Genomic DNA, 14,688 nt, shown 5'->3' on the forward strand with positions numbered 1-14,688 from the left:
GGAGCTGGAAAGTCAAGATGTTTCGCCATTCATCCAAGCAGCTTTGTCAGTTCATAGTGAATTGTGTTTAGTCACAAAAATGGCTTGAATAGAATTCACGTGCTGGGAAATTCAACAGTAAATTCAAAAGTAAATTCACTGTCTGCTTAATCCTAATGCTGTACTTCAGCTTCTTCTTCTGTGGATTGTCCCACATGGATGTCCTAAAGATTGCACTTGCCATGAACAGTTTAAACCCAGGTCTCACCCTCGCTTCAGCCGATAACCTTCTCTGGATGTTGTAGATTCGTACCTATGAACTACTCTTATTCACAATAACCTCATACTGAACATCCTCAAAACACACTCAGTACTGTTGAGTTTACATTTATAGAAGAGTTATTATTTATAATCTCACTATCATTTCACTATGCTTTTAATAAAGTTGTGTGTAAATGTTTGTGTAAACCAAACCAAACTAAAAATTTCTGCCGGATTTACAAAAGTTTCCGAAACTCAGATATCCTCAGTTCTCATGTGCCTATTTTGATGAATGCCAAACACCTGTAAATGACCAGGCTCGAGCCTGAAAGAGCTGATTTGCCTTTGGTGACGCCCAAAAAACTCCATAAAAGGCAAAGCTCACAGAGCTGAAATGACAAGTAAACAGCAAAAAAAGAGAGGCTTTCTTAAAGGTAGAAGTGGAAGGTATTTTGACTCATGTCTATACCAGTAAAAATATATATATTTTTAGCAGCATAACAGCACCTGAGAAAACTAAGTTATAGAAATTGCTTAATTAATCCCTTGTTTGGTCATTAGGGATCTAAATCTACATCATAAAGCTGCCTCTTGACAATATTTATTCCTAAAAGGCATCTATACAACTAAAATTGAATTGTATTGCATTATTTTTCCAAATTATGCAACAGCAAGCTCTCCAATTATATGGAGCACAGAGAGAAAGATAGAGAGGGAGAGAGAGAGAGAGAGAGAGAGAGAGAGAAGGAAACCCTGATCGACATGTCTCCCAGCCAAATTTAATTCCCCTCCCCTTTACACTATACACACACTCGCACACCACATACACACGCACACACACATGCACGCGCGCCTCCTGTCATTCTGTAATCACAGACACTCGCGGACGCTCAGGATCTGTGCGCCTCTATGTGAAGTTTGTACACACACACACCAGAGAGAAGAAGAAAAATTCCCTCTTCCTTCATCTCCTTCAGGCGATTAACATCAGTCTGCTGAGCAGGCTCGGAGAAAAGAGGTCACTTTTACAGTTTTACCGCAGCACACAGGTAAGTCATTTCTAACCCGAGATACAGAATCCTCTACATGCTTTATTATGCTCAGGAATACACACACACACACATATACACAATATTTTCACTCATTGAAATCTGAAGAATGATAACTGAAGTCTTATTTTGCAATGTAATTTAGGCACGAACAGCTTTCTACATTTCTTGCATGTTATCAGACATGTTATTGAGAGTGATCATGACTGTGGAAGGAAATATTTTCTAGTGTCAACTGTCTAAAACAAATACCAAAAACTATAAGAAGAAGAATTAAACAATGATAATTGATTTGCAATCATATTTTAGACACGTACAGCTTTCTACTTTTGTGGCATCAGATCAGACCTTTTGAGAGTGACGGTTGTAGAATTAAACATTTTCCAGGCTAAAATATTCGAAAAAGCCTTTTTAATAAATAATTTTTTTAGAGTACCATACGACATTTCTGCTTACGCTTTTTTTTTTTTCTTGCAGTACCTCAGGTTAATGGTCTTGGCTTCATTTTAAGCTAAAATAAGGATTTAACTGCGTGATTAGCCTTCCTCGTGATTATAGACTGATCTTGCATGTAACTCCTCCAGACATTATTCATTACAGCCATGCTCTCAGCTGATTGTGTGTCCATTAAACTTACAGTGCTTATAGCACACCACTCACAGGTGTTTTTTCTGATATCACCTGCCTTTAAAATGAGACATTTTTTTGAATGATCATTTTTATGGTGAATAATTATTTTTGAAATTATTTACCTTAAATGTATTCTCATTCACATGCTGACTTTCAAACATCTTCAAAACATCACCTCTCTCATTCCCCACTGACGTAACACGTTGTGCTCGTCGCTATTTGACTTGTCTTGCACTTTGCTCGGATTGCTGTTCTGACCTATTGTGACATCCCCAGTAGTCATATACTTACCCAATTCACATGCTTTAGATTGTTCTGTTTGCTTTAATCATAGTTGCCCCAGTTCTCTGTATTGTCACCTGGGACAAGCAAAGATAATGCTTAGCAATCTGCGAGACACTGTGTCCACATTACTCACTGGTTGATGACAGCAGCAAGGCAAGTCAGGCCAGTATCCATCATTTCCCTGCATTTGAATAAGATTTTCCATACAGCTGGGAGGGGGTGAACTCTGTCCTTGCACCCAGTGACGTTAAATTATTCAGGAACCATCTCTATTTTTTGCCTACCAACCGTCGAGCCCTGCACAGCAACACCTCAGGGCACCATTAATTGAAAGAAAACTAGTCTGTTTGTGGAAATCAGTCATTTCCTCTCTATTGTCCGAGTGTCGCCTTCCACCAGTTAAAGCTTCCAGTAATAAGATGTTATGAATCAGTTCCACTGGACTATTCACATTCACGTGGATGGAAATTGATGCAGACAGAAGCACACAATCTTACACATTGAATTTATCATCTTTGGACAAACTACACAGTGTATTTCGGGGTGACCCTCTGAAAATATTTTGATGACCAAATGAAGGCTTTGTGTGGCAGTGCACAGATGCAGCCTTTGACTGTTTCTTTGTCTTGCTATAAATGGCACCAAACACACGCATGATGCTTTGATCCCTCACTCAAGCCCTCTTTGTCTCTGCTGCTCAAATTTACCAATGAAAAGGCTTGTATGATAACAAGGGTGCCCACAGACAGCGCAGCATTTGTAAGTGCTGTGTTGGTCAGTGTGATCATAGTAACAAGCATGAATAATCAGTCCTTTCTCAACCAACTTCAGAGAGAGAGAGAGAGAGAGAGAGAGAGAGAGAGAGAGAGAGCTTGTTCTGCTGTTCAGAATGTACAGCAAAGGGGTATAAGTAATTTGGATGCTGGGTCGGAGGAGGCATGCTCTCCTGCAAAACTTTATTAAAAACCAGTATTTAAATGCTCACATTTATTAATCCATTGGTCACAAAAACAAAGAAACCAACAGCAATGCAACACAAACTGATCATTTGAAGGAAAACAACTATAGGCTTATTTTCCTTGACAATCCAAATATACTTTTTATCATTGTGTCTTCTGTGTTATCTTTATTTTTGCAATATGTACTTCTATATGCTGTTTGGTTTTGCTGTTCGATGTAACGTCGAAATAAGCAAACACTTTCACTAGCAAATGTTGTTTCACCTATCTCAGCTTGCAGCATTTCAAGTGTAAATGGACGTAAATTGATGTTGTGGCAAAAATTATGTTTTGACTCACTGGCAAAATTTCAAATTGCATGACTACATTTCAATTACATTTCCTTATCTGTCTCCCATTTCTGTCTTTCCCTACTTCCGCAAGGTCGCAAAAATCTTGTTTCCTTAATCATAGACTAACCTCCTTCATGATAGATTAATCTAAATCCAGCTTCTCCTGGTGAGTGACAGAATGCAGTGCTATCAAACAGCTGGGTTCACTATACACTTTGATAAAAGCTGGCTAATGTAGATTTAAAATTCACTTGCATATTTGCTAATGTAGTTCAATATATCTAGATAGGGATTCTAGAAAAGTCAATCTAGTTTTTAACTCAGTCCTCTTCCTAAAAAGTCAGTTTTTTTTTTTTTTTTTTTTAAATGTTCATATTTCATATTTCTTTGTGTCTCAGGCACTTTCTTTGACTCTATCACACTTTCATTCCCACAAAATATAATAGTATTGAATTATGGCTATATGCTTTCTATAGCATCCACAGCAGGCAGAAGAGGATGAAAGTTAAACATCCAGCTAAATGAAAATCGACTTATAGGCTCCTACTCTTCAGAATACAAACTAAAATGTTATGGAATGAAATACAGCTTCCCTGAAATACCTGTGCTGGTAGTCGCAATGGAAATATTAAACAAAGATCTGTTCAGGGAACGCAATACCTGCGGTCATGTTACATGTTTATTCTAAATTTGGCCTTTGTTACGGTCAATTGCACTTATGACAGGATACTACATACAGTATAATATCTTTTACTTCTTTAAATACTGCCCCCGAATAGCAGAACAACCTCTTTCACTACCTGCTATGTTCCAACTTTGTTCCATGGAAATACCCTGACCACTTTAAGGTCATTGGCAGCGTTTTTGTGGTCCTTTAATCTTGTTTGCTTTATATTACTGCTCTTTTACTCTTCTCTTTCATCTACCCACACACTGCAACCCCCCCCCCTCACTTTTTTCCCCAATATCATTCTCTCTTTGAGTAAACTGAGCTACATTGACACCTGTATCACAGAAGATAAGGTGCAATGCTGCTATTAGGATAAGAGTTTCTCAAAAGAGAATCTGCTCAAGTGGAACTTATCTCCTATGGTACTGTTGTTTCACCCGTCACCTGTAAAACTTAAGAGATTATGAGCTTAGAACATCAAAGCCCATGACACGTAGCTTCAGCCTTCTTGTCCCCTTATCTCACATCAGTAAGACGTAAGAGAGTGGTGTTATCCATGATCAGCTGCAGGCAGATTAGCGTGCTGTAGACAGGCAGTTTGTTTAGAACAGAGATTAGGCCTTAATAGTCATGACGCTTCCAAATGTGTGATATGTAAGAAATAAAACATGACAGAGCATGCTGTTATAAGAAAATAATCCACGACGATGTGGTGTCATGTGGTTTGATGTGAAGCTGAGGGGCGTGGATTAGTTTCCTATAACAGCATGGCACAAAGTGTTTTATTCCTCTTATACCACAGTGATTTGAATGACGCAACATTCTTTTTAACCATTTGTGCTTTAATTTAATGTTATGGAATGTCTGCAAGACAAGTTCCTGTTGTCACGTAGGTTATGAAAGATACAAACAGTTGTTCCTACAACAGCCTTTCTTTTTTAGGTCTTGTCATGTTACTGAGAAACTGGAAAGCACAAACTTCTCCGTCCTGAAGACTTTCCTATGGCGGAAAACTTTCTGATTGTTACAAAGCTCTGACACCTAAGACCCTTCAAAAAATGACAAATAAAAGTTTCCTAAAAGAAAACGTCTCCTTATCAACAACACGGTTTTTAGTTAAATAACTTATAATAGATTATGTGGCGCATTCACCATACAAGCCGCTGTGATTGAGCTGTTACCATAGAAACAATAAGCTATTAGAACTAGTGCATTAATATAAACCAATCGTTTGAATTCTAGCTGGAACTACTGTCAAAGCTGCTGTTAATCACCTTCTGACCATCAGATTCAAGAACTCAATTGCATGGTATAATTATACCAATTATAGTGTTATAGAAATATAATAATATTTGTACTCAGCAAATTACTCTGGCATTTGGTTTAAAACATCATACATCAAAAAAAAATTCTCATTGTCAATGGCTAAAATTAAATAATTTAGACAAGATGTTGGACTAAAATCAACAACCCTATGCTTTTCAGTGACGTTTCAGACTGACAGGAAAGTAGGCAACTCTTGACAATAGATGAAATGCCACTGTACAAATATTCTGCATTACTTATTCAGCACTAATGAACATTGTGTCATTGTGTTTCTCTTGTAATCTAGTCATTTTAACATACAGTCACCTCGGTATTGTTGTAGAGGAGTACACAGGAAGTCACTCCTCTTAAGAAGAATGTCAGTTATTGTGAAAAGATTAGCATTAAAAGGATCATGATACATAAACCAGGAAATGATTCGGAAAAATAAACTGGAATAGTAATCATTTTGTTTTCATAACACTGGGGCAGCATCAGCAGAATGTGTAATATATAGTTTTAATAAATTATAGTTATTGTATTTTTCAAAAATTGTATGATACCACTCTAAAAGATGAAACTAAGCATTCTACATATCATAATATTAATTTTGATTGAAGATTCATCACAGTATTATGTTTGTAATGAAAAATTGAAGTGTGAAAATGAAGAACAGCTTAGCATAATGTGAGGCACAGGGTTAGTGTTAGTACCTTTTCTTCTGACTCGATTTGTACGAAATCCAACCAGATCATCTTTACGCTTTAGAATTGCTATTACAGTAATTTAGGATCAGGTTGAAATGGGCCCATTACGGAATTGCATTAAATACATAATGTTGTAAACTTTGTAGCCTTTCCTGTAGGCTGCTTTTACCTTAAACCGTCTCTCTCTAGCTAGTTTGCTAAAAGATTTTTGGTAAGCTAGCTAGCAGTGCTAAAAATGATAGCTAATGATGCTAGCTATTAAGTGAAACTACAACAAAAATCTGTGACTTTAAGCTTATACTACTAAACTTAATATGGACAAGGCCTATCCTTAGATTATAGCATAAATCTTTATATAATTCCATTGCAAAGACAACCCACTTAGGTAAAAACATTCCAGGTGAAAAGCCCCCAGAAAATGCAATATCTGGATTATATTCCACAATGAGCAAGATTCGGCACTCAGTTCTGAGATTAGGTGTGGTGCATGGGAATAAATGAATGTCAGGGAACCATTAAGGGCATATTTCTTTATTTCACTGTAGCTACAGTGTATGAGTCATCAATTCAAACAGAGAGATGCTCAGGCCATGAAATAAACAGCCTTAATGAAAAGCTTTTTGGAATGCTTTAGTATGTGTTTTTCAGGTTATATTAGTGCTACCTGTAAAAGCAGCATTAACAAATCCTAACAGTAACTCAAGCTAATTCTACACCACCATCTCTTTTCAGTGTGTGTGTGTGTGTGTGTGTGTGTGTGTGCCACAGGATACGCTAGGGAATGTCTTTACTGACTATGTGGGTCAGGAAAAGCACTTCAGGAACCAAACACATGCACAATCCATCACCACGCTTTTCATAATCATATGACAAACATAAATATAATGTGATGTGATGCAATCTTGTGATGTGTCTTCATTATATTAGTTATATTTGCATGAAATATTTTTGATTGGTTTGGGGTCTATGGCAGATATTGACTTTTACAAGGGATATTTAGGACAGTGCAACTAGGGATGCACTCTGCAAAATAGTGTCAGATTTTAAATTTCATGCCAAACACAGTGAGGTAATTTCATTTAAATTTGTTTCCATATTTATATTCAGGTGTAAAATTTCCATATTTATATTCAGTCTGATACTGGGCAATGTAGTACATTGGTTGTTAGCATAACATATAATTTTCATACGAACACACATAGGGGCACTCTTTTAAATGTTGTTAAATCATTTTATTCATATAAATATTATTATAATTTTCTATGTTGAAAGCAGACCATCCTAGTTATTTTTAAAGGATGGATTTAGGGGTTGTTTCTCAAAAAGATCAGAAAAAAAGTCCATAAGTCAAGCTGGTCTCATTATTTGTTCAGTTTTCTCATGCTGAGAAGAAAAAATCTTCTTTTCTGGTTTGGGTCATTTTTACTATAACTACATTTGAAATGTTTTCTCCCAGGCAAGTGTTGGATTCTGTAACTGTCAGCAGGCTGGATAATGTGTGAATGTAATTGCAGTCTCGTTAGATTGATATGATGATCTGAATCAGCCAAGACTGGCTTGGTTTAAAGGCTGTAGAAGGAGGGACAGATCTTTTAGGCTGGAGCGACTAATTTAGAAAGGAGAGAAGAGCTCAGCTGTTGTTAGTACAGGTGGATTGTCTGAACCTGGCTCTACCTCATTCATAGGCAAATGAGAGCATGGGTGCATGGGTTGTCTTACACGCTAACAGTAATGGCTTTGTGGTGCTCACTTCCTTGTCACTTCTTATTTTAGGCCTGAGCTGCAGGACATTATGACAGAAGTAATGAACACCTGTGAATCGACCGTGGGGGACTACAGTGCATCTGGAGACCAGAAGATCGGTTTTCAGGTGGGCTACGGTGTTATAGGGAATTCACAATATTGTGAATTCTGTTACACACATGCACACATGTACACAATATAACAAGTGCATTGCTCAACTTCATTGACTGAGGCTGCTCATCACCAACATCATTACAGACATACTAGATTAAACTCTCTAAATTGTAAAAGTAGAGGTTTATGCACTCAAAAAAGTGACACATATTCTACACATACAATTAGAAAATGCACAGAGTGTTCTGTGGGATTTCACCATTGCTGCTTTCCTCTTCTCATCTCTGGCTCCCCAGCAGCCCAGAGGATGGCTGGCTCGTGTAAATGTCCCTCCATTGCTCTCTGTTGTCAGGATCTATTTCTGAATGCCACTCCATCACTTCAGCCTGATTGCTGTCCCTTTCATTTTGTTCTCATTGCTCCCAAAGCCAATCCGATGTCTGTTCACTCATAAAGACCAGATGAATTCAGATTGCTCCCAGTGAGCTTGGCAGAGATTTGAAAGGTCACAATCTTTTCAGGAAATTATCATCATTACCTTTTTTGTGTGCATGTGCGTGGATGAACACTGCCAATACATGTAGGCTGAATGTCTCTCATTCTTTCTGTGCTGGCAGCCAGCAGGGAGAATTCTCAATACTGTATGACCAACTACCCTTTCTTTTCCAATCCCTATTATTCATCTAGATCTCAGATCTCTTCACCTTCCTCTGTGTCTTTTTTCACTCTTTCCAATTTCACAAGAAATAATCTATGAATCCAAAACTGGTGTGAGTTGAAGTAGGTGCCTGATTATTGGAGTCCCATTTCATAGCTTTTAATCTAGCAATCCTGATTAGTAAACTCAGGGGAACTGCTATAAACATGCATTGATGCTGCAACAGTTTCCCTAACTGGCCACAATTAATAGTGAGGAGTTGAACTCTTCACAGCTGAATATAGATTGTGACTGCCTTAAGCCTGCTGATTTACTTCCAGAGCTTTTGGTCGAGTTTGCATGGCACATTGCTATAATGAGATCTCAGTGCTCTAATGGATGCCTTCACTAATCCAAGTGGATGTTTTGGGTATGACTCCACTGATGAAAAAACTGACTCAAATGACTCGCATGTTCCAGATTTTCCCAGAATCACATGAGCGATACCCCAAGCTATCCAAGCGCTTGCCGTCCATCGTGGTGGAGCCCACTGAGACTGGAGAAGTGGAGAGTGGGGAGTTGCGATGGCCTCCCGATGACTTGAGCCCTACAGATGAAACCAGAGATCCTCCAGCCCAGAAAGCAGGTTAGAACCTCCAGTGAATCTACATTTCTTCCTTTTAGTAGTGAAACCCTGAGTTTGCTGATGTGGAAAGCTCACTCTGTAAGAATGGCAGTTTTACTAATTGCTCTGACATGTAACACACATTGAGGCGCTGGTTGTAAATGCAATGCTGTAATGTTAAATGACAGTGTGAATATTTTTTTAGGTGAGGATCCGACAGCAGAGGAGGAGGAAGCTGGTAGAGTTGCAGCGAACTGATGAGCACTGACTGGCACCAATCCAACCTATAACTATGAATGTCTTAATGATGGACAAGAATGAGCAGGAGGCTCCTACAGTTAGGTCTGACTACAGTATCACCCGCAATAGAGCCACCCACCTGTTGATAGACCTTCCAATCCAGTAGGGGGAGCTGAGGCCTGAGAGACTTTCCTGAAATAACTTGCGTGCCAAACTCTAGTGGTAGCCAGCTACTGTGAATGAGTTGTACCTTCTTTCCCATAACATTATGATTCATATATAATTCTAATATTAATTTGTTAATTTGTACCTGTTTTTAAGTGATTTACTGGAATTGTACACACACACACACACACAGATATATATATATATATATGCTTTGGACCAAAGTTAAATATTAAATATAACTTAAATATTTGACCCTATTGATCTACCACACACATATCTACAAATCTTCTAATTTCAAACAATGTGGATGTATAGTTTATCTGCACTAGATGTTCTTAACAAATATATACGACCTTCGAAATGTACAGTAGATTATATTTTATAGTGTGTTCTCATATATTCAGTTCAATTTAAAGCAGCTATTCATTAAAGTAGTGCTCAAGTCTGAAAGCAGCTGCCTTAGTAACTGTATCCTCACTTGGCTGTATTTTAATCAGAAAGGAAACTTGGCAGGCATCTGGTTCAGAATGTCGTTCAGTATCATAATACATAATTAGTGTTCTCTGGATAACAGCTAGCTGGCTAACTGAGCTAGACAAAAGTTAGTCACATAATGTAGCTACAAAAACTAAGGCTGCATCATGTTAGCTAGTTAGTTTTTAACTACAGAACAACTTCTGAAATGCTCTGAGCACAAATGACTGTTATATCTGTTAAAGCAGAACCGTAAATTAATGTTAACTATCTTAATACAACAATTCACTTACATTTGTAAATATATTTCTCCATCGAATTGACAGTTTGGTCCATCATGCCTTCTGTCCATCATGTACTCTGAACAATATTATGGAATTGCTTGCATTGGGGAAAAAAAGCATGCTGCATTGCCTTCAAATCTGGCCAAAATAAGTCACCTTAGTGGACAGCTGCCATAGGACAGTGTTTATCTATAGCGCACGCTAATGTTGCCCAAAATTATTGTGTATGTCTAGGGAGCAGCTTTCTGGTTGGATCACAAAGAAACCAAACCTGTACGTGTTGCTTTTTTTTTTTTTTTTTTTAATTATTATTATTATTTCTTCTGTCTAGCAGATTACCTCTTCTGCTTCTGCTTGTGTTTCTGTTGTTAGAGTAACCATCTACATACACAAAGATGTTGTTTTTTTATATGTTGTACCTCATTGCATGTGTATAACTGCATTTATCTAAATAATTCTAATTCAATAATTCAAATTTTTTAACCCACAGTCACAAGAACCATCCTTCAAGGAGCAAAAAACTCAAAATAATCTATCTAGGTGATATGCCAGGAATGTCCAGTTAGTGTAAAAACATTAAAAAAATTCAACCAAATTGTTTCCAGAGTTGATCACTTTTTAGTGAGATGCTAACTTGCTTGGTCTCATAACATATGAAAAGCAATTATGTTAAGATCAGAAATGGCAGTGCCTTTCTAAGGACAGATGTCAGGTGTGAGATGATGGGGGTATCGAATTGAGATAGTGGTGACACAAGCAGTAAGTCTGGCGGCACACAACCCACAGCAGCTGTCACACGCTTTGTGTCCGAAGTGTGCCAGCTGTCCATTTCACAGTCAAAATGGTCATCTTTGCCACTGTAATCTCAGCTTAAATTAATTCCGGTGAGATGGTGTAATAAAGATGCTTACTATCTTCCTAAATTGTGAGCATTTTGTCTAAATTGGGTTATTTCCTACTTATTTATCTCTAGGATCTGGTCTAGCGTTGTATCTGTTTCAAAGCAGAATTCAAAGCATTACCACTTCAGAGTCACCCTCCTTTCTTCTCACGCACTGGAAAGGTACTATAGAAGGCTGTCACTTAGATTTATTCCTCATGGATGGAGATTCTCCTTCAACAGAGCCATAAAAGCACACAGGTGACTCTTGGGAAATAAGGCGCTACCAAGTTGAGTCACATAGTGCCTGAGCTGTGAGTTGACAGCCCCGAGATGATTTTCACTTCTTCTCTAGAAGAGAACTTTTCCATCAGTGTGACCTTTTTTGATAGAGCAGGTACTGAAAATAAACATGATGCTCCCATAGGGAACAGGAGTCAGAAGCCTTGCCTGTGGAGAAGCACTGCTCTTCTCCTGTCACTGGCTCACCCAGGCTGCTCACATGAGTCGGGCTCTGATTTCTGAGTGCTCCTACACATGCTCGCTCACCCACACACACACACACACACACACACACACACACGCACACACTTAAACACCCACGCTTGCCCAACCCCACATACAGTATATGCACACCTACATGGAGACATTCACAATACTTTACTCAGAATCCCCCCTCCACATCACATACACACCTACACGCTGCATACTGCCAAACATCTATGTACAGACAGACAGTCCCACACACACTCAAGTTCTATTCCAGGTTTGATAATGTAAAAAAGTAGGCGGACACTTCAGCTTGTTTTTTCTGTCATTGGCATATTGTAAGGAGGACTTCCAAGGCCAAGAGAAGGTATAAATACTCGCAATTGTTTGCAGTGATTTGTCAGCCCCCATCCATTCTTAAATTAGCCCAGGATTTCAGGCTCCCTAGGTCTGTCTTTCACTTCAGCACAACCCTTTTGATGCAGTGGAACAAGGATTTTCAAACCCACGCCCGGTGAGACATGGAGCTCTGTTTCCTATTGTGCCAATCAGGCCTGGCAGCAGGAAGTAGGTCCCTAGCTCTCTCTAAAGAGCATACTACCTGGCCTTTTACTCTCCCACACCAGCCACCTCCATTTTCATCTCTTCATTAAGACTCGTATCTCTCTCTGACTCTCTCAAAGCAGAGCAGGAACGAACTCTCTCTCATGTTCACACACTCTCTTTTGTCCACTGGAGAGCCCTTCTAATGCACTCATCTTCTGGCGTCACTTTGTGTTGCCACAGCAACCAAATTGTCATCTGAGCATCGGCGTGTCTCACTACTGGCAGCTCACTGCAGAGCACTTAGCCTGCCTGCTCTTCTTAGATTCTGACTGTTATTGAAACAGAACCCATGTGTCTTGTCACATTAGCAGTGCTATTATTCAGTGGTGAGAGGGAATACGGCAAAAGTCTCAGAAGTCCTTTTTTTTTTTACACCACCGGAATCAGACTATTTAGTCAGAGAGAGGCAAGCTCTTAGTGATGTCTGTTGAAATGTGTGCACTTAATGCTTGCTGGTGTGGAAGCAGTGCTTCAGAGTAGTGGTTTCTCTTGTGAGGAAATAGTGAGGATAAACACTTCCATACTCTACTGTCTACTGCTTTGCCTGCTGTTTCCAAATACCCACATGTTGTCTTTTGCCTGTCTCCCGCAGAAGTCTTCAGTTTTTAATTGCTACTCTTATGTAACATAGTTTGAAAATTCTCATCTATCTGTACCAAGGAATAAGACAAATAAACACACTTTAAAAAATGATTGAGACTGAGACCGAGTGTTGTGTGAGTCGGGAGCATGGCAAATGAATCTTAGCAAGTGAGAATATCTTGAATAAAGGAAAATTTCTAATCTAATATTTCTCATTATGACATTATTACATAACAAATATTTCAATTAACACTCTGTTTTACGTCATTTTGCTTCTTTTTAGAAATAAACACTCAAAGCAAAATTATTTGCCAATAAAGTAAAACAGTTTCAATCTGGACATGATTTAAAAAAATCTCAAAATAGACAATCTAATAAAGAAACATATTTGCCTATATTCAAGATATTTCCAACTGCTAATATATCAATAGTGAAATCATCAAGGATCAAGCCTGCCCTCCATTTATCCATGTTGTACTTTGATTATTAATCTTTTTTCCCATCATGTTTAAGTAAGGAGTTACAATCCTCCAAATGAATCCGAATGATTTTAAAGATGTATACTCTGGAGCATATCAATCCATCTTTTCCCACTCATCTTCCCAACACTCTGAATAGTGACTGTGCTCCCTGTGGCCCTGATTGGGACAGTTTACCTGCAGAGACTTAACAGCTGGTAATTAGATGACTCCTACTCATGACACTTAAGAGGGAATTTCACAGAATAATTTGCCACATCTTAGATGTGAGACAGAGAGTAAGAGAGAGAGAGAACGAGAAAAAGAGACAGAGAGACAAAGAATTACAGAGAAAGAGAGAGACTGGGTGGGTGGAACAGAGTTTGCTGTGAGAAAGTTCAAGAACTGCTTGTGAAATTGATGCCATTCTTTGTTCTGCTTCTAAAGAGGAAGAAATAAATAACCCAAGGAAAGGTCAGGGTTTAAAATGATTTCGCCAATTTTTACATGTAGAAGCACACAGTTTGGTCTGGTATTGTAAAGCTAACTGCCTTCTATTGTACCATGTGTCTTTATTCTCCTTATAGTTACTGATGGGAGGAAAAAAAGAAATTGTCACTGAAGTATGGCATTTCTTAAATATCTTGTGATGACTGTGAATGTGTGCTGTTCTGCAGACACACACACAGATAAATATATGTTTCCACACACACCTAGGTGGAAACACATGCATCTATATCTATATCTATCTATCTATCTATATATATATACAGTATATATCTATCTATCTATCTATCTATCTATATATATATATATATATATATATATATATATATATATATATATATATATATATATAGATAGATAGATAGACAGATATAGATATAGAGATACTGTGAACATAAAAATAGGCATGTGTGTTGGTGTAAATTTGTTTGATTGCATTTAACATATATGGACATTGATTATATATAGTAATGTGGAGGTGTTGGTTGATGCACACAAACATACATACATGTATGACCTGGATCTATATCTTACAGCTATATCTGGTCATGAAATGTGTTGGTTGTGTTTGTGCGTGTCAGGGTGGTTCTTTATCTTCCTGTGACTGGAGTGGTGTGTGGTGCACTGCCCCACAGAGATCAGAGCCCGCATACTGAGTCAAAGTTCACCCTGCCTCCCTGCTAGTCGCCCAGCTGCCATACTAA

The 14,688-nt window shown here is 38.2% G+C and overlaps 1 protein-coding gene across 1 annotated transcript; it reads left to right on the forward strand.

Moving 5' to 3' along the window:
* Window positions 1-1,047: 1,047 nt before the first annotated feature.
* On the forward strand, window positions 1,048-11,057 carry si:dkeyp-72h1.1 (uncharacterized protein LOC799956 homolog). The gene is made up of 4 exons (XM_026944379.3): window positions 1,048-1,289; window positions 7,951-8,047; window positions 9,152-9,317; window positions 9,502-11,057. The coding sequence occupies exons 2-4, from the start codon at window positions 7,970-7,972 to the stop codon at window positions 9,552-9,554; spliced, it is 297 nt and encodes a 98-aa protein (XP_026800180.1). The 5' UTR covers window positions 1,048-1,289; window positions 7,951-7,969; the 3' UTR covers window positions 9,555-11,057.
* The last annotated feature ends 3,631 nt before the right edge of the window (window positions 11,058-14,688 follow it).

Source organism: Pangasianodon hypophthalmus, chromosome 19 (genome assembly GCF_027358585.1).
Source record: "Pangasianodon hypophthalmus isolate fPanHyp1 chromosome 19, fPanHyp1.pri, whole genome shotgun sequence".
Classification (NCBI taxonomy): Eukaryota; Metazoa; Chordata; class Actinopteri; order Siluriformes; family Pangasiidae; genus Pangasianodon; species Pangasianodon hypophthalmus.

What these genes read in the sequence shown, in the direction of transcription:
- si:dkeyp-72h1.1 (XM_026944379.3), top strand. Translation starts at nt 7,970, where the DNA reads ATGACAGAAGTAATGAACACCTGTGAATCGACCGTGGGGGACTACAGT. An exon ending in ACCAGAAGATCGGTTTTCAG is followed by an intron (nt 8,048 to 9,151) that starts GTGGGCTACGGT and finishes CGCATGTTCCAG; the next exon opens with ATTTTCCCAGAATCACATGA. An exon ending in TCCTCCAGCCCAGAAAGCAG is followed by an intron (nt 9,318 to 9,501) that starts GTTAGAACCTCC and finishes ATATTTTTTTAG; the next exon opens with GTGAGGATCCGACAGCAGAG.